The sequence below is a fragment of the Miniopterus natalensis genome, chromosome 2 (assembly GCF_054644295.1).
Source record: "Miniopterus natalensis isolate mMinNat1 chromosome 2, mMinNat1.hap1, whole genome shotgun sequence".
Classification (NCBI taxonomy): Eukaryota; Metazoa; Chordata; class Mammalia; order Chiroptera; family Miniopteridae; genus Miniopterus; species Miniopterus natalensis.
In genome coordinates, this window is record NC_142082.1 from 175,858,151 (window position 1) to 175,881,845 (window position 23,695).

The following is a 23,695-nucleotide window of genomic DNA, read 5'->3' on the forward strand; positions in this document are numbered from 1 at the left end:
AAAAACCCTTGTAGGCTACCTAAGACCCTCTCTCCCTGAAGGACCTCTGCCTACCTTCCTCCATAATCTCATCAGCTTCTACCAATTCCTGACAGGCCTGCTATGCCCACCAATGCAGGACTGTTTGCTGTTTCTCACAATCTCTCACACACACACACACACACACACACACACACACACACACACACTGCTGTTTCCCACCGCTATGCTCTTCCCTCTCCCTTTACTCCTTCCTACCTGTCTTCCCTGCCAGGGAAACTCCAACTCATCAGTCAAGAATGAACACAAATACGGCTTCCACTCTGCATTCCTTCTGCCTCTCACTATACTAATCCATACTTGCATCATAGGACTTTCAAACTATATGAATTTATTTGCTGGTTTACATATCCAGTTCCTCTGCCTGGACTTTGAGAAGTAAAAACTATAGTTTTGGAATCAGACTCTACTAAGTAGAATTCTTGGATCTGCCTCTTACTTGCTGTGTAACTCTGGGGAAGTTGCTTGCCCTCTCTGTGCCTAAGTTTAGTCAACTGTAAAATGTGCACACTATTAGTACTTCTTAGAACTGCTGGGAGAATTTATTGGTATTAGATATGTTAAATGCTTAGAACAAGGCCTGCACCTATGGCATGCACTCTATGTTAGCTATTATTGTTGGTATCAATATTATTGGACCCCAGGGCCTACTACTGAAACACACACACACACACACACACACAGGACTGAGTTAAACTGGAATGTGCCCTAGACCTGGGTCCATGATCCTCCCACACCTTGTCACTGGCAGCTAGAAGCACAGGCCCCATCCAGTTCCAGTTCCTTTCTGGCTCCTTCAAGTCCAGCCAAACCTCTCTGATAAAACGAAGGGGAAGGGGGAGGGCAGGAAGGAGGAGAGAGAGAGAGAACAGCCAGATAAAACTGGCTGCTCCTGCGGCTGCTGGCCTCGGTGTACCCTGCAGCTCCGGCTCCTGCCAGGGATTTCAGCCTGGTGTGCACTTTTCATTAACAATAAACTTTGCAAACTGGAAAAGCTGTCTCAGGATGCATGGCTCAGACTCCATTGATGACAGAGTGATATCCCCGAAAGGGGGCAGAGGGTTTTCTCATTTTAAAAGGGGTGGGAGGAAAGAAGGAAAGGAGTTCAACAGGGAAAGACACAGGAGCCTCACACCCCAAAAAGTCTAATGCCCAAGACTAAAGGTCAAAGCCAGCAGTCCCTTCAGTGACTATCAGAAGGTGTGGGTCAGCGCCCCATGCAAACCAAAGGACAGCTTCAGCAACCAGCTTCTTCCCTTCCCAACTGGCTGACATGTTATCAAGGAGACATATTCAGTTCAACAGACCTCAAACACCAAATATTTTACTAAGCAGCTCCGATCAGTAAGTCCTGCTGGTCCTCCCTCTGAAGTATATCCAGATTCTGTCTACCTGTTCCACATCCCCAGCCACCCCTTACTCCAAATCCCCATCCTCTCTGATTTCCCATCTTTCGCTCTTGCCCCTCTGCTGGCTGCATTTGGAGGGGGCGGGGAACAGTTCCAAATGCATGTTCCATGGAGCACTAGCCCTGCAAGCTATTCTAGAGGAAAAAGGGGTTCCATGGTCAAAGACAGGTAACATGTTTGGGAAATGCTAATACTTGATGGCCCTTGGAGAGTCTGGTTTCTTTAACTCAAGTTTTGCAGGTTGATATGTTCATTTCAATATACCTACTGAAATCCACAGGAACTAACCAGGAGCCAGTGCAGGAAACACTGCATGAATGAGATGAAATCCAAGTGATAAAATCAGGCCCTCACTGTTGCAGGCAAGGCTGGTGGGCAGCCAGGTGAGAGAAGTGTCCAAGTGGCCAGGCCTGGCTCTAGAACCTCTGCCTCGCCCATCCCACAGGAAGCAGCTGGAGTCTCAAGGTCAAGGTCCTGGTTATAACTCTAGATTAGCTAAAGGCAAACAACAGTTCTAGGCTTGAAGCATCAATGATTCATCGAGAAGGCCATGTGGTGTCCATACGTGAAGCTTGATCCTTTGCTAATAAAAGCATCACTTATTGAAGGTCTGCTATGTGCAGGCACTATGTTAATAGCATTTTGCATGAATTACGTCCTATGGCTTTGGTCCTATGAGTATCCCCACTCAACAGATGAGAAGGCCTGGGTCCGGCGAGGTTAATAACTGCCATGGCTGCAGAGCTCGTACGAGGCAGAGCCAGGCCTGAGCGCATGGTCTGACTACACACTCCATGCTCTTAGCCACATGCATTAGCCCCCCAGAACCTCAGTCTCTTCATCATCAAATGAGGCTACACAATTTCCTCACAGCCACAGGGGACTTAGTGAGCTCCTGGGTCCAGCATCCTCCGCACACACAGTGCCACGGCCAGTGCTGGATAAATGGAAGCTATTCTCATACTTACTTTGTCTGCCTCTTAGGCAGCTCTGGCAAAATGAAACTCTCAGGCTTGCCTCTCTCCGCCAGCATCGCTCTTTCAAACATGTTGTGGCTGCCGCAGAACCACAGGATTTTCAAGCAGAGAGAACCTTAGAGATCAAGTATTATTTTTCCAAAGAAGCCCGGGATTTGTAATGCATGAGAGCAGGGCCTTGGGAATCTGTTCTAAAGAATGACCAGCTTCCGCACGCTCGGCCCAAGGCTCCTTGCCCATAGTCAGGCCACTATCAACAAGGTGACAGGAATGCTCTCGGCCATTCTTACGGCAAAAAGGGCTGCTTCCCTTGGGCACTTTTACAACTGGTTATTTATAAGCCCAGAAATCTTGTCTGTGTTTATGTTATTAGTCACTAAGCAAAAGCTTATTTTCCACCAGTTGGGAAGGGTTTCCTTTCTGAAAAATGAAAGCCTGTGTCTCTTGGCCAGACGGTTTTACCCAGCAGCCCGGTGGCTCCAGAGTGGTAAGGAAACTATGGCCCTTGACATGCCAGGCCCACCAGGAAAATGAGAGCCCTGAATAGAAACTTAGCTCAGCCGGACTCAGCCCCAGCACTGGGCCATGCCCACGTGCTGCAGATCTGGGCTCTGAGCACAACACATTTTTATGAAGCACCCACTATGCGGATGGCCCTGGGGATAGTAAAGGAAGTTTTTACAAGGTTAAGAAGGAGAGGGAAGGCTGGCCCAGGAGAAGGGGACGTGAGCGAGGGCAGAAGCAGGAGCACCTAAGCCGAACTACCGGCAGCGGGCAAGTGCCAGGGGTCACGAGAAGAGAAAGAAGACGCAGGCCTTGAATGTAACACCGAGGCCTTGAATGCCCACAGGGAGCTCTGCGGAGGAGTCAGACAAGCGACCAGGGGTCGCCAAGTACAGGGGACAAAGGACAAGGCGGGATCCAGGATCCTGGACCTATGAAATAGTCCAGAGCTCCCTTCTCCCCAGCAGCCTCCCCAGACAGTGACTGCTCCTTCCCTGGAAGGCTTCTTCATAACAACAACAGTTAACATTAACTGAACCATTACTGCCTGCCCTGGATTCTCACATTTAACACGAACACTCCTGTGAGATAGGCAGTAATATTCTCCCTACTCCATGAATAGGGAACCAGCATTCAGATCAAGAAACAATGTGGCCAGCACCCTGCGAGCACCCCCAGGTCCTCTTTCTGCCACTCCCCATCTCCCCGGACGTGCGTGTGCTTGTGTGTGTACACATATCTATACCAAGATCATGACTATCTCAAATAAGCCGGTATCGGAGGTTCGTCTGGCATTTCAAGTTTTTCTAAAAATGAAACACCCAGTACATATTCTTTCGCGTCTGGCTTCACTAACTCAGCATATTTGTAAGACTAATCCGTGCTGTTCCTGCAGTCAGACTGCGCACCCTCGCTGCCGTCGAGCTCTCCACGCACGGCTATATCACCGGTTAGTATCCATTCTACCGCTGACAGACGCTTGCGTTGCCCCAGCTGAGGGTCGAGATGAGCAGTGTTGCTGCAAACATTCGCATGCATGACTTTCGATGCTCACCCATACGGATTTCTGCTGGGCAGATCCTTCCCGGATCAGATCCCAAATCTGCGGGACTCCAAAGCTTATGTTCTTGCCACAACTCCACACCACCGTCCGCCACCATCCACGGACTCTCCTTCCGTAACACTCAATAAAGATTCTCCTTCGTTAAAGAGAACCCACATCACTATCTTTTCTAAAAGTGCTCTTTTATCAGCCTGTCCAAAGCATTTATCTGAGCATTTTGCTATGTGTTAGAAAGAATGCAAATGTAGCATAAGACACAGTCTGTCCTCCAGAGTTGCTATCCGGTTGAATAAAACTAGTCCTTAAAAAAATAAAGCAAGGGCTCATCTGCACCATACAGGCTTCGAGAACCTAGATGATCAGAAAGAAGGGGTGAGGTAACCTGAATGGGCCCGAAAAGATTCCTAGAGAAAGCAGGCAGAAATGACCCGTGGCAAACAACCTGGGCTTTGTTGGAGGGAGAGGGTTTTACCATTGTTGCAGCTTACCCTAAAAGATCCAAACTCTCTTCATTCTCTTCTTCTGCTCCACAGAAGGGCCTTCTTCCCAGACACCAACTTGAATTGTTTTTCTTGTTTTCTGTTTATTTTCCATTTCAAAAGAGAATGGGGATTGGTCGCTATAGCAACAGCGACTTCTCCAAATTAATTCTGAATTTCATCAGATGTTCAGTTTGACAGTCCAGTTCTGCCTCCCGATCTGTCTGGCTTTCACAACCACGCTAATTACCCAACTCCTAACCATTCCCTCCTGTTGCCCTCGGGGTTAGTAACACAACTGTATAACTTGAGAATATGCATATTATCAAAACAATACTCTGGCCTGGGAGAAATGCTGATGAGTGAGATCTTGGGATTTTTAACCATCCACCAGCCATTTGAAAGCCAAATGCAGGAGGCCACTTAGGGAGATAATGAGCTTGGGAGGGGAGAGGGTGGGAATCGATTTCCAGGATACTTGGTGGAGAGCAGGTTATAAAAAATGAAGGCTATCTTTCTGGCTGACATGTAGCCTCAAGAAAGGAAGACTAGTTTGTTGGTTTTAAGCAAAAAGGCCAAGGGCCTAGAGTGGACCAGTCTGAATTCTCTTCCTGCCTTTGCTTTCAAACAACTTCATATCCCAAATTAGTTCCAGGGAACTGCCATTCCTTCCATGGCCCTGTCTCCCCACATGGCAGCATTTTTATTACTTTCTTAAAACCTCAGACAGAAGAACCATTCCATTCCTCACGGATGCTCTTTTCTTAAAGGTCAGTAGAATCCACAGAAAATCGCTTATTTTTCATCAGAAATGGAGCCATCTTTCCTTTGCAAGAATCATCCAACCTGATTACATCTTTAGTCAATACAAGATTCCCTCTTCAACAGTTTCCTCCCCAAAACTAAATTTCAAACATCTCACGGGCTCATGGCTTACAAAATGGTCTTCTGATCCCTTAAGTCCAAAAGCCCAGGGCAGTGAGAGTGAGAAAATTAAAATGGACTGGCAGCTCCCCACTGTCAATGAGTTGGTCAGGGTTGAGTCAATGGGTTTCCTGGTTTGGACAATGAAAGGCTCTTTAGTTCACTAACTGTCTTTTCTTAAATCAGAATACTTTCTAGATGTTGGTTGGTGTGTCCAAGGAGAACCACAGCCAACCAGGCCACCCACCACCAGCAGTGGATTCCACCGAAGGCAGAAGAAATGGTAAGAAAGTATATAAGTGACCTGCAGAAGACAGGGATGGAGAAGGCCTGCCAAGAACCATTCACTCCTGCTAAGATCATCAGTGCTCTTGGGGGCCCAATATCAAATCCTAGGAGATAGGGGACAGACATGGCCAGGATAAGAGAGTAGTTGCATGGGAGAGATCAAAGGCACCATGTTGGAACAGCCACTGGACTCCACCCTCCTTCCACAACCATCCCTGGTGGCGTTTCCATGGAAACCAACAGGGCTTTGATGAGACGGGCTTGGTCAACCATCATCACACACTCATCAGCCACACCCACAGTCTCCCAGATCATTTTCTCTGTTCTCTGTCTCAGCCTTTCTGTCACACACATGCGCGCACGCACGCACACACACACAATCCTGAATCTGAGAGAGCAGTGACAATTGATCAGAACATCTCAGAATCACCCCAGACTGAAGCTAAGGCTTTTTTACTTGACACAGTGAGCTTCTAAAAAAAAGCATGCTCCCCTAATTCAGGCAATGAAGGGGGTAGAAACCCCTCCCTGTGGGAAAACAGCCTTAGTCTTCCCCTCCCCACAGAGGGCTTTACTATAGGGACTTCTCCCACCCTTACTACCAGTCAGAGTGGAAAAGCCGGGCCTATAGTTATCACACCTCTGCTTCTAGCCAGTGCTTGACCCACCATGTATGGCTCATCTTGTCAATTCTAAATTCTAGTCCACCTCATTGGGCAAGATAGCGCAGTGGTTAAGAGCCTGACTCCCAGAGCCAGGCTACCTGGGTTCAAATCCACACTCTGCCATTTACCAGCTGAGTGACGTTAGCAAGTTACCTAACCTTTCTGTGCCTCAGTTTCCTCATTGTTGAAGTGAAGACTATCCTTATTGTAAAGATTATCACAGCATGCAATAGTAAGCAAACTTACAAGTGTTAACCTGCTATTATTAAGTGGCAAGTATTAGTTTAAGAAAGAACATATGAAGACAAGCCTGGATTAAATCCAAAATTAATAAGGATATGTATTGGCAGAAGCCACACCTGAGATTATACATGTGCCATTGAGGGATGGGGGGAGGTGAGAGAATGGAGGAAACAGTAAACTAATACTCAAAGACAGCAAAGCCTGAGGTGGAGGGAAGCCTGATCTCCTAACTAGGGTCCCTTCCTCAGTCCCCAGTGGTGCTCCAAAGCATGGATCTCAATCTCAGAGCCATACCAATCAGACGAACCTATTGTCAGAAATCCTGGAGGCCGGTTGGACCTCTTCTACACTCTATGAGCCTTCCTAAATGCAGGCTGTGACTGCCCAGGGCAAATTAACAAAGCCATCCCAGTTAATTCCCAAAGACCCCATATTAAATGACCACACAGTTCTAACTTTTTTCCTTAAAAATTAGCTTCAAGTACAAGTGGTATTATTTGAGGCCCTAGAAAATACTGAATTCCAGGAAACCCAAGAGGGTGAGGCAGGACAACCAGGGAGTAGCATTCGTTTTTGGTTGTTTTATTTCTAATCTCCAGCCTTCAGAAAAATGACTTGGGTGTAATCAAAAGAAAACAATGAAAATAATACACTTGAAGGTCAAATAGCTAACTTAATAGGAAACTCATTAGAAACGTGGCTGGACAGACTCACAGCTGAAGAGCTGGTTCATATGATTAACAGTGAGGACAACTCTCTGGTGCTGTGTTATTAACCAGGGCGAGTCCTTCCTTCGGATCCAGTCTGCAGAGGCTTCATGTGCAACTTGTGGATCTGGCAGCAAAGGCAGTGTGTTACAAGGCTCAGCAATTCGCCATGGGTTCAAAAGAGTAAACACAAGCATAATACACCGCTTTGCCAAGTTCAACAAACTGTTTCATGGGGCTCTGAGTCCCTGATGAGGGTAGCAACCAAATGGCTAAGTAAGTAAACCCAAGCCCAAAGGTATCGCTCACTGCTCGCTGGTGACTGCTGCCAGACACACGTTCTCCTCTGGAATTCACTGATGACAAATGATCCGACTAAGATGAGTTTCTAGAGCAGGGCTCTCATTTCCCCTTAGTTGCAGGAAGAAGTCCATATTTCTCAGCCTGGCCAATTAAATCTAAATCCTCGGGGGTGAGGCAGAGCCATCGGCATTTTTTATAAACACCCCATGAGATTCTAATGTGTATCCAGCATCCAGATACACATCTAGGCAAGCTGGTCCCAAGCTTCTCTTCCAGTACCTCCCAATAGAAGTTTCTATTCCAGCCAGAAAGGACCTCTCAGAGCCCTAAAGATCAATCACATTGGGAAGAATCAATATCATTTATTGAGCATGTACCCAACACTATGCTTAAGAATTTTATGTATTATCTGAGTTAATCTTCACAACCTTATCTATAAAATAGCTAGTTATTGGCCCTATCTTATAGATAACAGAACTGAGCCTCAGAGAGGTTAAGTCACTAGCCTAAGATCACACAGTAACAACTGGTAGAGCAACTGGCTCATTCAAATCTAAGCCTCTTTGGACAATAAATATATACTCACCCTACTAGAACAGCACCTAGAACATAAGTGCTCAACAAATTTTTGTAAAAGAAATGAATGACTAAATACATGACTAAATAGGTGAATGAGTGAATGAGAACAGACCTTGCTAGATCAGTTCAGCTGATCCCTGCCTTTTAAAGGGCCAGAATCAGGATTTGCTTGCTACCTGAGAAACCTGAATTAGAACACCTGAGCCTGAGAAGACACATGTAAACGGCTTCCACTGTGGGTATTTCCAAATAATTGATGCTAGCAATGCAGCCCTGCTTTGCTTTCTGACCTCCTGAGCAGGGTTCTCAAACTTAAGAGTGCGTGGGAACACTGGGCCCCACCCCCAGGGTTTTGGATTCTGTAGATTTGGGTGGGACCAGGTGATGCTGACACAGCTGGTCCTGGACCACCCTCTGAGAACAGCTGCTCAGATGCATTGTTAGGCAGTTTATCAGGGTCCTGCCATTCTCAGGGTTTTTTTTGGGGGGGGGAGGCAGCTACGTTTCTGACTCCAGGACCTCTGCTGGCTCCTGTGGAAAGATCAGCCTCACTGCCCCTGGCCACAGAGAAGGCGGGGGGAGAAGGCAGGAGGTGGAATGCCCTGTCACACAAGCCTGCAGTAAACAACACGGGACAAAAGCTGCGGGCTTGTCCACAGATCCCATCTCGTTTTCTCCTCTGCATCTCTAGCTGGATGTTTTGAGCAGTGATTTTCACCAAAGGGCAAGAACAATATCTCCTCCCAGAAAGTCAATCAGAACCTCAGGAGGCACAGGTAGTTTGAAAAAGCATATTGCAATGTGTCCTTCTAGGGAGATGGGAGGAGTGTTTAGCTGATAGTAAACACATCCAAAGTGTCTTAATGGTAGGAATTTGGAGAATTTTCTAGAACACAGACTCTTTTACATCTTCTCGCATACAGCAGGTTTGAGACTCATAGGGCAAGGGCATAAGATTCACATGCTTATCAAAGATGGCATGCTCGTTTGTCTATTTTGTTCTGTTATTTTAAGTTTGAGAATTCTTCCCAAGGCGAAAGATCACAGATGACAAGTGCCACATAGGCTACCTACTTCGTCCCAGAAAGCCAGGATCACCCTCACCTAAGACAGGAGCTGTGATGAAAGGGTTGGCCAGTTCTGGCAGATCACAATGCCAGGGGCCAATACAGAGATCTAATCGTGCAGGGCCAGGAAGCGAGATTTCCAGGAACAAAAACCTGGGGCATAAAAGGGAAGGCACAAGCCCAATCTCCACCCCACCCCCCACCCCCACCCCCGCCCTTTCCCCTTTACCTGCAGGACTGTTACCAGGTGGGGTACAAAGGTTCCCTAAAGTACCACAAGATGTTCAGTCTCATGGGGTCTCCTAGGTTTTCAAAGGGGAAAGAGGGGTGAGACAACGGGCCTTTGATGTTTGAACTCGGATCCTGAAATCAGAACCTCAGGCAAAAACTGTTTTTATCTCTTCCATCCTAGGCAACCAAGTTGAAAGCGCTGGTGGGCACTTCCTTTTCAGCTGCTCTTTCCATATTGTCATTACCTCCCTGCTGAGAGAATGGAATTCCTTTGACTGGAAACATGGGTCCAGCTCGGAGATGGTGCCAGAGATCCCTTCCTTTTCTCTGTCGATTAGGTTACCCTTCTGTCCCACACTGGAAGGGGTATTTCCGTGCTCTTTATTTGACTGTGTTGGCACAGTTGACAGATTCGCGGCTTAATCACCTTCCCCCATGGGTCAGCAGGAGAGTAACCCCAGGGGCTGGTTTGAGATAGAAGCATTTGAAAGGAATTATTTTTGAGATTTGGTGAACAGCGGAGTTGATTCAGCGAGGCTGCAGATTTAATGAGCCTGCAGGTATTATGAATAATATATAAATAACTTACATTGCCATGGACTGCTGTGCAGAAAATGCCTGCCCTAGGAGTGTCCTGGATATGGGCCCAATCTTCTTCATATTTTCTAAGATACCCACAAAGCTGAGATTTAATGCTCTCTCGTATTTAAGACAGCCATCTCTGGGAAGCCAGAAATTCTCCTTATCACAGGGTCTAGGATAATGCCCCCAATCAGAGGTCACTGCAGGCCACCAAGCGACCTGGTTAATTTTATGAGGAGCAGCTCCAGGATGTCCCTGACTGGGTTTGACTCTCAGATCCCCTCCCCCTTGTTAGTTGGGTAAGCATGGAAAAACTAAATTTTCCTTACCATAAAGTAGGGATGTCAACAGTTCACATATCATCGTGTAAGGGTTAAATGAGATAATACATGTACACATCCTAGCACAGGGTAAACACTCAGCAACTCCTAGCTATTATTAGTATTATTTTAAAGTGTAAATGGAAAAAATGCTATTTCTCTCATCAAAATCAATAGTTTGCCCTCATTCCTGGTGTAAAATCCACACTCCCTCCTTTAGCCAATGTGGCCAAGATCTGGCCCTCTCCAGCCACCTCTCTCCTGCCACCATCCTACTCATTCACCCCCTCAGCCTCAGAGCCTCACAGCCCCTCTGTCACTTCTACCAACACAAGCTCCTCCCGTCCTCTAAGCACCCGCACATGCTGTTCCCTTTGCCTGGAATGAGCTCTTCGAAGGGCTCACTCCCTGCTCCATTCAGGTCTCAGTTCAAAAGTCACTCATCTGTATTCCTAGTGCCTAGAACAGTGCCTGACATATTAAGCACTTACTTGATATTTTTCACGAATGAATTACTTTTTCTCTGGAACTAGTATTTCAATATCACCAGATAATATAACCAAGGTGGTGCCTTCCCCTCATGAAGGCCCCGAGTTCCTAAACCTACAGGGAGGTGTTGCTTTGTCATGTGGCCGTTATTGCTGCTGCCACTGCGTGTGTGTGTGTGTGTTTAATCATAAAGGTCCTTGCTGAAAAAGAAGTTACAAAAAGTTCACCCTGGTGTAGCTCAGTTGGTTAGAGCATCATCCCGATACACCAAGGTTGTAGGTTCGATCCTGGTCAGGGCACATACCGGAATCAACCAATGAATGTATAAATAAATGGAACAACAAATCAGTGTTTCTCTCTCTCAAGAAAGAAAAGAAAGAAGAAAAGAGAAGAGAAGAGAAGAGAAGAGAAGAGAAGAGAAGAGAAGAGAAGAGAAGAGAAGAGAAGAGAAGAGAAGAGAAGAGAAGAGAAGAGAAGAGAAGAGAAGAGAAGAGAAAAGGGGAGGGGAGGGGGAGGGGAGGGGAGGGGAGGGGAGGGGAGGGGAGGGGAGGGGAGGGGAAAATTGCAAAGTTCTTTAATAGCTTCTATTCACTTGGCTAATATCCAGACAGCCACTTAGATGCCCTGGCACTGATTTTTCATTAAACATATTAATGCATCTCTCCATTCAGCTAAGGCTCTTGACTGGCCTGTCAACCAATCAATCAGCTTCCAGAGAGAAGGTTCCTTTCACTCTGTGGGGAGCAGAGAAACCAGCCTATTAACTCACAGGCTCACTGTGACACCAGTGTTATGAGCTGAATTGGGTCCTCCGAAGTTCACATGTTGAAGTCCTAACTCCCAGTACCTCGGAATGTGACCCTGCACAGATGCAGGGGCTTTAAAGAGATAACAGATGAGATGAGGTCATTAGAGGGGTGTTAATCCAATGTGACTGGTGTCCTTAGAGAAGGAGGCAATTTGGACGCAGACACACACAGAGGGAGGAAGATGTGAAGACACAGGGAGAAGACCATCATCTACAAGCCAAGGAGAGGGGACTCAGAAGAGACCAACCCTGCTGGTACCTTGACCTTGCATTTCTGGCCTCCAGAATTGTGAGACAGTAAATTTCTATCATTTAAGCCACCTAGCTTGTGGTACTTGGTTGTGGTTGCCCTGGCAAACTAATACTCCCAGCGAGTCATTAATCATTCAGAGCCTCAGTTTCCACAACTGCCCAATGGGAACACCTGGCCTGCTGACATCAGGGTGTCCGAATTCATGCCTTGGGGTCCTGGGCAGCAAAGCAGACACAGTCATAGACCTGAAGATGTCGGGGTGCCATATAGAGGTGTGAGAGCCAGAACAGCACCTTGGCCATCTCCGCTCCTAACCCCCAGGGAGGGAGGGGGGCTGCCCCCTCCACAGTTATTTAGTGGATGTGGGAGAAACGGAACTTGCGTGGGAGAAGGGAAAGAGCACAGAACAGAAACTGGAGATCTCTAAGAAATTAAAAAGAAAAAAGGATCCCACTTAAGCCCCTTAGAGATTTCTGGATAAAAACCATACTTTTTATTTATACGGTTCTCTGCAGGTCACAAAACAATTGATGGCCATGGGTGTTTTTTTAACCTATTTGAAGTCAGGAATCCCTCTGAGAGTCTGAGGAAAGCTATGCATCCCCCATAAAAAATAACCTAATGGGGTGGGGTGGGATGGAGAGGATCAATGGGGGGAAAGGGGGACATCTGTAATACAACAATAAGATAAATTTTTAAAAAATAAAAAACCTACACACTTACCACAGAAGAGTATATCTACACCAGCATGGCCCTATCCTGCAATGATGAGAGGGTTCTGTATCTATATTGTCCAACAGGGCAGCCACTGGACACAGGTGGCCAGCGAGCACTTGAAATGTGGCTAGTGCGACTGAAGAATTGCATTTTTAAATCTTTTCATTTCAATTATTTTTTAATTTAAATATCCACGTCTGGATCGCGGTTTTTGTACTGTACAATGTAGTGACAGACTATTCCAGAGTGTTTATAGACCCCCGGCAGCTCCCCCATGAAATGCCCTTATCAGTGGACCCCAGGTTAAGAACCACTTAGGATGATTACACTGTCTTCAAAATAATAAACTTTCTGAGCTTACCAGTACATGCATCATCACACTTAATCCTTCCAACATCCCTAGGAGAGAGGCAGGACACTATCCTCAATTTGTGGGTGTGGTTACTGAGGCACCGAGAGGCCTGCATTTCGCCCACAGTCTCGTGTCTAGGCCACTGCGGACTGTGTGGTGTAAGAACTGACCCCCCAAAACCAGATCGGAGGGTTTTATGAACTGAGGTGAACTGAGGCCTTCTCAATATGAATTGAGGGAAATTCTTTTGGGTCACCGAAAGAGCTTGAATTCACACTGGCACTCATCTGAGCAAGGGCTTCTCTTCTTGAAGCCCCCAGCAGGGGCTGGACTGAAGCCAGCTTGACCTTGATAATAGGAAGTTCTTCCATTGAGGTTCATCTCTGGCCTTCCCTTGGGAGGCAGACAGATACCTGCTCCCCATTTGGCCTCTAGGATTCCCAAGGTCAAAGAGGGCACACTACTAGCAAGGAAGTTAGGTTTCTCCATGTAGGACTTCGGCTACCGCAGATGCCTCCCAATAAAGAACCTGAGACCTTCCTGCTGACACAACTCCCTCTCCGCCTTCTGATAAAGAGGCTCCTACTCTGGGTCATGAAATCCCAGACACATAAGTGCCCCCAGAGCATGTGACCCACCCCAGTCCCACCATGCAGGTCCTCCTTCGCTACTGCCTCCGGTTTCCATAGTAACCAGGCCACAGGGAGCAAGAACACTCAGAACTTAATAAAACTGACTCTCATTCTACATTTTGTATCTCTACTCACTTCTAACTTCTAGAAAGTGCCCTCCTTCACCAGGCAGATGCAGATGTTTTATCAGGCTGAAATTCCACTTTCGACAGTTCTTCCTCAGAAACACTCCCCCCGGCCCAGCTGGGATGCCGCACATCTCCACGAACACTTCCCACCCGCAGGCCTCCGTGGTCCCAGAATATGTTGCCTACACAGTCCCCGAACGTGGTGCTTACACATCTCAGAACACTTTTACTGTCACGCCTTGCATCACTCTTGGAGCACTCATGCCATGTTCCTCTTTAAATTTCTAACCACGTTTCAGTGTCACGAGAAGTAGACACTCAGCAGACACGTGGTTCCCAAGCTGTTAAAACAAAGACGGCTCGGCCCCCCCTACAGCTGCTGATTCGGCAGGTCCCGGGTGCGGCCCAGGAAGCTGCATTTCTAACAGTCCCAGTTTATACTGATGCTTTTGGTCCAGGGACCGCATTTTGAGAATCACTGCAAGAGATGTCTGTGGAATGAATAGATGGCTGAATGAATGAAAAGTTCCCTTAAAATCAAGATAAACAATATTACCAGCATGGACTTCTAGGTGAGGGACAAAAAACAACAGGGAACCAGAAGAAGGAGAATTTTAAATATTAGAAGAACTTCAGGGTCACCATTTTGTGTCCTCTTAGCTCTTACTGTATAACTTCTCGTGATCAGACCAGAAATGAAAAATAGGTCATTTTTCTGACTCAACCATTTATTAAAAAATATTCTCTGTATGTTTGTAGATGCAGAAAGAAATACCTGAAAATATGTTCACTAGTAATGCTTATTTAAGGATGTTGAGACTTCACCTAAGCTTTCCAACTTTTATAACTCTGTGTAGTATGTGAACTTATTTTTACTGTAATCATGTCTCAATTTTATAAAAATAAATCTATGGAATAAATAATGTAGAAAGTAAAAAATATACATTCTCAAGAAACACTCTGACTCAGAAAGTCCAAGACTAGGAATTTTTCATAAGAAAATAATAAAAAATGAACATAAAAATGATGTCCAAGGAGGGTCACTAAAGCCCTGTTTATAACAACCAGAAACTTGAAATAACTTAAATGTTTGACAAAAGGAATTAGATTCAATAAATGATGGTATTTCCATAAATGGAGTACTACAAAGCGGCTTAAAATGTCCTCGTGGGGGAATATTTATTGACACAGGAAGAGATGCATAATATAAAAACTGGAAAACAATCCAGCTACAAAACAGTATAAACTGTATGATCTAACTTTGGATAAAGACACAGACATAGAGAAGTACATAAAAATGTAAATCTTGATAGAGAGCTTTTTATCAGAGTTAGAACAGAAATTATTTTTTAATTTTAACATTAGTCTTTTAATCATTTCTGCAATAAACACATATCGCTTGTGTAATATTTTTCCAGGATATTTTAAAAAAATGATAAGATTCGGGAAATGGATTCTCTCCATCTCTTCCCACGAGGGAGCAAGGAGGTTGAAGCACGAGCACTTCTATAAGCTTTGCCCCAACTTGAACTCCATCTGCACCCACAGATCCCTCTTCTTTCTCAAAATGAACTGGACCTGCACCTGCTCAACGGCAATTGCTCCATCAAAGGGCCTAACTTTAGGTAACTCATGACACCGCCCCTGAGCATCGGCTTTGGGGAATGATGTTTACAGTGTAATGTATCCACCCTTACTTGGTCGCCCAACAAAACTGCCATTTTTCAGAAACCAGGGCTGTCGCCCAGCCTGGCTTTCAATAGGGCGGGTTGCTTAGCAACCGCCAAGGAACTGGGAAGCGGAAGGAGGCACCCACCGGAGATATTTTATGACCAAAGTGAGCTGCGCTACGCCTGTCTGCTTGCATTCAAGGTAACCAAATAGGAGATAACACCCGGCTATTTTTGCATCATGAGGAAAAATACTTGGCTCCTGCCCAGAAGGGCAATTACCTAAAAATCTTGGCAGGCCCCATGGTATGAGGAATGGTAACTGATATGAGGATGGGAAAAAAAAAAATCACTGACCTTCATAAATACTGATGATATGAGGATGGCTGAGGGATGACATAATCTCAATCTCTCGTCTGATGTGAACCATGTCCTGTTCATCCTTAATTTTGTCCTTACGGATGGATTTTATAGCAACCTGTAAAGTCAGGAAATGAAATGTTACTCCGAGAACTAAACAGATGCAAATCAGCCATTTGGGGGAGTTTGGAAAATAAATACAGATGTTACTTGTTGGCAGAATCGACAATAACCAAAACAAAGCTTCGAAATACCCCCTGTCACGTCTTTCATTTATAGCAGAAACACCCTTCTCCGGACAACAGAAAACATCAGGTTTTAACAGCCTGGGATTTGGGGCGGTGAATTTTTTTTCATAAAGCGGAGGCTGCTTCACGTGGCCGGATCCATTTACTCTAGGAATCCGGATCCTTTGAAACAAGAAAAACGGAGAGCTCGGTTTACAGGGTACCGATGATTAAACAGGGCTAGGTGAAATTAGTATCACTCAGCTCCTCCAGCAGCTGCCAGGGCGAAGGCTACAAAAAGCTTTATTGCACATCCCGTCGGGAGGCCACTTCTGCTCAAACCCTGGGTTTTAAGACTCGGGGTTATGCCTTGTTTATGCACTTGCTCAGAAGCCAAATCCTCCTTACATCCTTCCTCTTTCCCAAGGCACCGTCACAGCACACGATGTGACAAAAAGGCTCTGCTAGAGGAAAATCGGGGTAAAACCAAGGGAGTGACAGCTACACTCCCTGCCCAGCCCCAGTTGATTCCAAAAGCTCTGTACCAATGTCTCCTGCAAATCCAAACTGTTGAGAAGTGCCAGGCCATGACGCAGAGCCATTACTCAAAAGAAATCCATAAATAAAAAGGCATTAAATGACAATGGGAATCTAATAAGGAAAGACACATTTGCCAATGGATTCATCTTTGCTCATGAACAAGTTGGTTGGTAATTTAATTCTCCTTGGCTCTAAGGGGGATAAAAGCTACTTAGGTGGGGGAGGTATCCATGGGTAACAAGGAAGCCTGCCAACCAATTTGCTGCCAGCTCCGAAAGCCTGCCTAGTCACCTCCATCCTGGTGCGTCTGTGCCTTCACTTACCTGTCCGACACTTTCCTAGTAACTCAAGAATAAGAAAGCTATTTTTATCAGTGTTTTTGCTATTTACTGACCTCCCCGCAACAGGTTAACTAGCAGCTCCCTGTTCTTCTCCTTTGCAGAGCCTTCCCCAGTTGTAATTAAATCAGCATTTGTGTCGTTACTTGACTCTCCACTAGTGGAGACCTTACTCACTGCTTTATCTCAGTGCTTAGCGCCACGCCTGGCACGTGGCAGGCCTGAGAAAACACTCGGTGTGGGCAGGCGGGCGGGCGGGCGGGCAGACTGGTAGGATGGGAAGGAGGGGAGAGAAGCGGGCAAGGAAGGAGGGGAGGGAGAGGCAAGGGTGGCTGCTATTAGGTGAGGAGAGCGCAGGCTAGAGAAGTGACAGTGGACCGGGAGCGAAAATGAAGGGAGCGCTCCCGCCAACCACCGCGGAGACAGGCACCAAAGGAGGACAGCTTAGGATTTCTAGGACATCCTCCCCCATGGGCAATCGAGGAACGAAGAAAGCAGATAGGAAACCCGAGACACCCTGCCGGATAAAAGGCGGCTACGCAGACCTGAATGAGCTCCCAGCTACAAGGCCCCCTTTCACCAGGGGCCAGGCTCAGAGCTACCCCGGGTCTTCAGCACAGCCCCATTCAGTACATAGCAAGAAAAGCCTCCGTGTGCTTACGTCAAATGTAAGGATATGACTGGAAGGCTTTATTTTATCTGAGCAGGGCCGGCGATCCCGAGAGCTGGTTCTTAGAGGAAGCAGACAGTGAACACACACAGGCCTGGAGGATGTGGGTGGCTGCTGGACCAACTCCTACATTCCTCCATGGACTGAAGGGGAGGAGGGGAGAAACCACCCCTTTGATTATGCAGCAGGCTGAACTTGGCCTTGAGGAGGTCCTATTGTCAAGTGACAATAGAAATACATTCTTTCACCATCCAGGGTCAGGGGAGGGTAGTGGCATTCTGGGGGGTAAGAAAATAAGCCCACTGGTCAATTCCCCCAACAGAAGCTGGGGGCCGCTGAGGGCCCCATGGTGCATTTGCCAGGGGGATGCTTCCAGCCCAGTGCGAAAAGGGGAGTGTTCACATTCTAATAAAACCCCACTCAGCACTGAGGAAACTAAAAGGGCTCCATAAATGTTAATAAGCATGGTGGTTGTCCCTCCACAAAAGCCTCCCTCTTCCAACAATGAGTCTTCTATTGAAAATGTAAAAGAGGGTTCATTCTATCCCCTATTTCAAAGGGGTGGTGGGAAGTCGGGAGGAGACAGATGCTAGAAATCACTTAGAACTGTGCAACTGCCAAGGCCAGAGGGAAGGCTCTCAGTTCAGCTCCCACGAGCAGCGAGGTGACTACCCAAGGTCACAGAGCCAGTTAGTGGCAAACCACAAAAAGCAATACGGGAGTAATAATAGCAGACATTCATGCAGCACTTAATTTACGGCACAGACACTGCGCTAAGTGCTTTACACACCTCAGATCTTGACATCGCTCTCGCTGCTCAAGCTTCAGCTTCATGCCACCCCCTTAGGGAGCCCTCTCTGACCCCGCTGGTTGATAAGGCCACCCCTGGCCACCCCCTCTATACCCTTCCCCATTTTATCTCTTTGGGGCCATTTCAAACTATCTGAAGCTCTCTTGCTTCTCTGTCTGCTGCATAGTCATTCAGCTCATGGGCCGAATCCAGCTCGAGGCCTGTTTCTGCAGGGCCTAGAGAGCTAAGAATGGCGGTCGCATTTTTAAATAGTTGTTTAAGAAGGAGGAGGAGGAGACCTGTAAGTGTAGCTTCTGTAACAGAAGGCAGCGCCTGCTTCATGAAGTTAAAGGATACACCGAGCCAGGGCACAGTGAAACAGTATTGCATAACGGTTAGCGATGTGGCTTTAAGTCCTAGCTAAAACTCCTCACTAGCTGTGTGACCTTGGGCATGTTACATAACCTCTCTGTGCTCCAGTTTCCTCATCTGTATAGAAACAGCAGTGTTACCTTCATGGGTCCCTCCCTGTGAGGATTACATGTTAGGTGCTTAGAATGTGCCTGGCCCAGGGTAGGTGTTCAATAAATGTCAACCGTGTTTAACTCGGAGAGGGTGCCCCAGAAATCGGGTCTTCTTTTCATCCTCAGAGCAAACTTGAATTCCTCCTGGTTACTCAGGGAGCAGTGAATGAGGGAGGGAATGGAAACCACATTTGTTCCCAAAGAACACCAAGGGCTGGAGCACCTCTCTCCTGGGTTTCTAAATTGTACCCTGGTCTGAAATATCAGGAAGCTCAGAGCGGCTGGGGCCCACCATGGTCATCATGGCACCTGAGTCTGAGACCAGAAGGAAGATGGACAATTTGAACCTAGGACCGTCTTCCCCATCTCCTTGTGGTTGCCCATCCAGGTGAACAAGGGAATAAACTCTTCCTCCTTGCAGTCAAAAGTCTGACTCACGCTCTCCAGCTCAGCTTTTCTGGATCTGTTCATCCACTTATTCCTTTGAGTGCCTACCAGGTGCCAGGCACGGTGCTGAGACAATACAAAAGGCAGCCAACATGATCCTGCCCCAGCCCTCAAGATGGGGGGGGGGGGCGCAAAGGACAAGACGGAAAAATCGCCCAAATGATTACAGAATTTCCCTCATGCCCAAAGGCCACCGAAGACACGCACAGAGGCCAGCATTATGGAAAAAGCTCCTCTCGTTTTCCTCCCTCCTCACCACATCTACAAGGAAAGACCGAGATAAGGAAAGGGCCCAGCAGGAAGAGATTACCGAATGTCTGAAACCATACACCCTCAAAAAAAAAAATCCAATTTGTTCTTGCACGAGTCAGATTTCACTCCGCCTTGGAAATAACTGGGGCCGGGAAGTCAGGTGTCTGAGCCCAGCACGCAGCACAGCAACTTTCATAAATGTCCCCACGTCTAGACGGCACCGCGTCTCTTATAAAACGGTCTGCTTTTAAATAAGGCCACCCCGTGGTTTAATGTTTAAACCGTATGCAGCCGCAGGTCTGGCCGGGGACCTGCCAATGCTGCCCTGCAGTGCCTGCCTGCTTAAGAGGCAAACTCGGCGCAGCCAATTCCCATCCCTTGTTAAATGTAATGGGCCCGGCCTCCTCTTCTGCCGGGGCAGTTTCTCTTTTTGTGAATAATAACCCCAAACCACCTGCTCTGCAGCCCGCCGCACCACCTGCTCTGTAGCCCGCCGCCGCCGCGAATGAAGGAGCTTGGTGATCTCGGCAGGGTTATGGGCAAGCAGAGCAGAATGACAAAAGTTCAGGCCTGTACTGGCTGGCCGGCCTCAGGCAAGCCCCAACCTGGTAGGCCTCAGTTTCCTGATCTGTAAAATGGTAGGTTAGTGCCTGGCACACAGTAGGTGTTCACTGAATGGGGGTAACTATAAAAGAGGCCTATCAGATACGGGGTCCTGGACCATGTTATAGGGGTGATGAACCCAAAGCAAATCATCTCACAGACCTCTCCCCTCCGTTTCCCCACACATCTTCTCCCCACATTTATACTGGTGGGAGAGCAGGTTAACATTCAGAGCCAGCCTGCATGCCCACATTCAGCAGGCAGCCAGCTGTCTTCCTGGCCTGCTCTGGGGAGGGGGGCATGTTCTGGGCAAGTTGTGTGTATTTGAGGCTCTAGCCAAGACAATCGCTGCCTTCGTCCCACCACAGCCATCCCTCATGGATGCTCATTCACTCCCATACGTCAGCCTGCGAGGAGTGCTCTAGAGCAGTGCTTCTCCTACAGGGGTCATGAGCATCTTGTTACTTAAAATGCAGACTCTGAACCCAAAGTTCTAAGGAGGGGGCCTGGGAGTCTGCATTTCTAGCAAGCTCCCAGGTGATGCCAGCGATGCAGGTTCAAGGATCCACTGTGAGTAGCAAGATCTTAGTGCTCTGCCTTTGGCCCTGACATATCAACATTTTTAATCAGTGACAACATTCTTAACAGCAGTGACTAACATTCATTACATGTGAACCATGTGCAGTGGACCTTAGCTCATTTAATCCTAACTACAACCCCATTTTCGAGGGGAAGAAACTGAGGCACAGAGGACATAAATATTACCCAGAGTCACACAGCTTGCGAACAGTGGAGCTAAGACTCAAACCCAGGCAGGCTGAGCTCAGAGGCTGCTAATTCTTGAGGTTGTGTTTAAAGTTAGGATGGACAGCAAATGTGGCAGGTGACAGAATCTCTCATAAGATCCCAAACAGTCTCCCAAGCCCAGTGTGATGAGCCCTCTCCAAGCAGATGAAGTTTTAGAGGGTCCCATGTCAAGTGCCAGGAGGCAGGCCTGGGGAGTGAGCAGCAGGGAAGACACACGCCATAAACACGGCATTAGCATCACTTAGTGAAAACAAGTTTGCAGTTATCTGGCAGGAGGAGCTGGCAGCTTCCCCGCCATTCACAAGGTGTGATCTCACGCCCAGCCATGTTCCACGTTCCACGGGAGCTGCAGGGCACTGTATCAGAGGCAGCTCAGGGACCTTTTCTTACCAAGGGGACCGATGCAAGTGGCCTCTGGGAAGCCAAGTTGGAGGCCAGTGCACAGGTTCCCATTCTTGTCTGGTCAGAAGTCGGGCCACATGGGTCCCAAGCCCCACAGGATCACCCACTGGCTTTCACTCAGAAAGCCTGTGCCCAGCCATCACCCCAGGGATGCCACCCAGGAGACCATCTTGCAGCCAAAGCCCCTAATTAATTAAATGACCCACAGCTCTGGCCAACTCAGGAAAACACTCCAACAAGTTGCAATGAGGCAATCGGCCCCACAGGGACCCAAGCCAGCTCTGCCGCGGGACCCACAGCCCTCTTCCTCTCCGGCCTGTTGATTCATGTTGTTACATGGATGTTTTTTCAGACAGAAGCAGGTTGGAAGCCAAGAGTTGTATCAACAGGCTCTGAAAAGAGGCACCCTGATGCCAGGGAGCACGGCATGTGTAAAAAAGAGCCTCTTCTTCTAAGAATGGCATCCCACCATTCACCACCACCAGCCCTTTAATCTTGTAAGAGGTTCTAAAAATATAACCCTCTGCAACTCACTTCTCAATCTTCTATTTCTCAAAATTCCATCAGAGATGTTGTTTCCTCGGATGATACTGATTTTTCTCCTGCTATGAAAAATGTGTTCTAGTTCCAGAATTTAAGCAGCAAATCAGATTTTTATTTGACGGCGCCAGGGCCTGCTTTGGCGGACCTCAGAGAGGCCTGGGACTTTTTTCTATACGTAGAGTAGAATCTCCATCACTCCCCTCCCCCTTCAATGACTGAGCTAAACCCAGCCGGGCGTGGCTCAGCGGTTGAGCATTGACCTAGGATCCAAGCGATCAGGGTTCGATTCCTGGTCAGGGCACATGCCCGGGTTGTGGGCTGCAGCCGATCAATGACTCTCTCATCATTGATGTTTCTCTCTCTCTTTCTCCCTCTCCCTTCCTCTGTCTGAAATCAATAAAGATATGTTTAAAAAATAAAAAATAAATACATAAATAAAAATAAAAAAATAAAAAGACTGAGCTAAGACTGTCGTTATTGCACGTGGTGATGCCACAAGGGAAATTGAATTAATGACTAAGAAATCTCAGGTAGATTTACACTCCCCTGTACAACGGGCGCTGAGGTTTGTAAACACGAGATAGTGGCCATGGCTGACTGAGCAGCGAAAAGAAGGCCAAGGGAAAGTTAACACCAGTAGCAATGCCAAAAGCAAGCAACAAACCAGCTCAGAGCACAGTTAGATTCTCAGAGAAAGCAATTTGCAAAAGAGTGGTGAGCACCCCCCGAGTCAGACCCCCTGGTTCAGGGGGGAGAGGGAAAACTGTCAAAATGCAGATTCCAGAGCCCATCCCGGATCTACCGAATTTTGAGGGTGGGGGCCAGCTCCTGTCAGCATTTTTTATGAGTTTCCCCAGGGATTCTGCTGCACTGTGAAGTTTAAGAAATGCCATCTCAAACTGCAGTCAATGGGGCCAGCCTGGCCCTTATTATTCCGTACCTTAAATACTAAACATTAGGTGATTAGAGAAAATTGAGGAGCTGCCCATCTATCTAGAGGGGAATTATAAACAAGTTGCTTCCTGGAGGGGGCTTGGTGACCTGAATTAATTTACCCCTGGCACCTGGAAAGCTGCTTCCTCTCGTCCTAGCCCGAGGCCGGCCTGTGGCCCCCATAAGGGCCAGAAGCTGGCTGCTGATAGATGACTTCATCCACAGCATGCAACCTGGGCTCCCACGCCTGGTAAAAGTGGATGTGTCCAAAGGAGGAGGGAGAACGTGAGGCTCTGCCTGCTGGGTGAGAGATGGTCTGGCTGTGGCCGTGAGGAGCCTTCTCTGACCAGGATCCCCTAGAAGTCTCTCGGGGCTCTGCTCTAATAAACACCCCCACGGCCACCTGCATGAAAAGGCCTCCAGTAGCACAAGACGCCACACAGGCAACTGGAGTTGCAGAAGGACTGAAAATGAAGGCTGTGTAGCTGGGACTCAAGTGGCCAAGCAGCTGTTTACGGACTTTCACGTCACCAAAAGCCAAATGCAACGGCAACTCCGAATTCTCACATGCCACTCTCTCTTTGCAGGTTACAAGTGCCCTGGGGAGGCAGAGGAAGGACTAGACCAGGGGGCTGAGGTTACTCACAAGTTGTTCAGCCTCGACTGGCAGCGTCCGATCACGCTGACTCTGTTTATAACATGGCTTAGGTAAGCTTAGGATTGTGCAACTTTTATTTGTCAGTCTCCAAGCCCAGCCAAGCCCCAGCCAGAAATGCTGAGAAACCCAGCATCAGCACCTTCGCCTTGTCATCAGTCACAGCCACTTGGCC

General features: G+C 47.5%; 1 protein-coding gene across 1 annotated transcript in view; it reads right to left on the reverse strand.

Annotated features, from left to right (window-relative positions):
- The window catches only part of NUAK1 (NUAK family kinase 1), a 70,223-nt gene that overhangs the window by 23,207 nt on the left and 23,321 nt on the right, over window positions 1-23,695 (reverse strand). Inside the window, exon 2 of the mRNA XM_016223149.2 lies at window positions 15,787-15,907. Within this exon, the coding sequence (XP_016078635.2) occupies window positions 15,787-15,907 (121 nt within the window). The remainder of the gene's footprint in view (window positions 1-15,786; window positions 15,908-23,695) is intronic.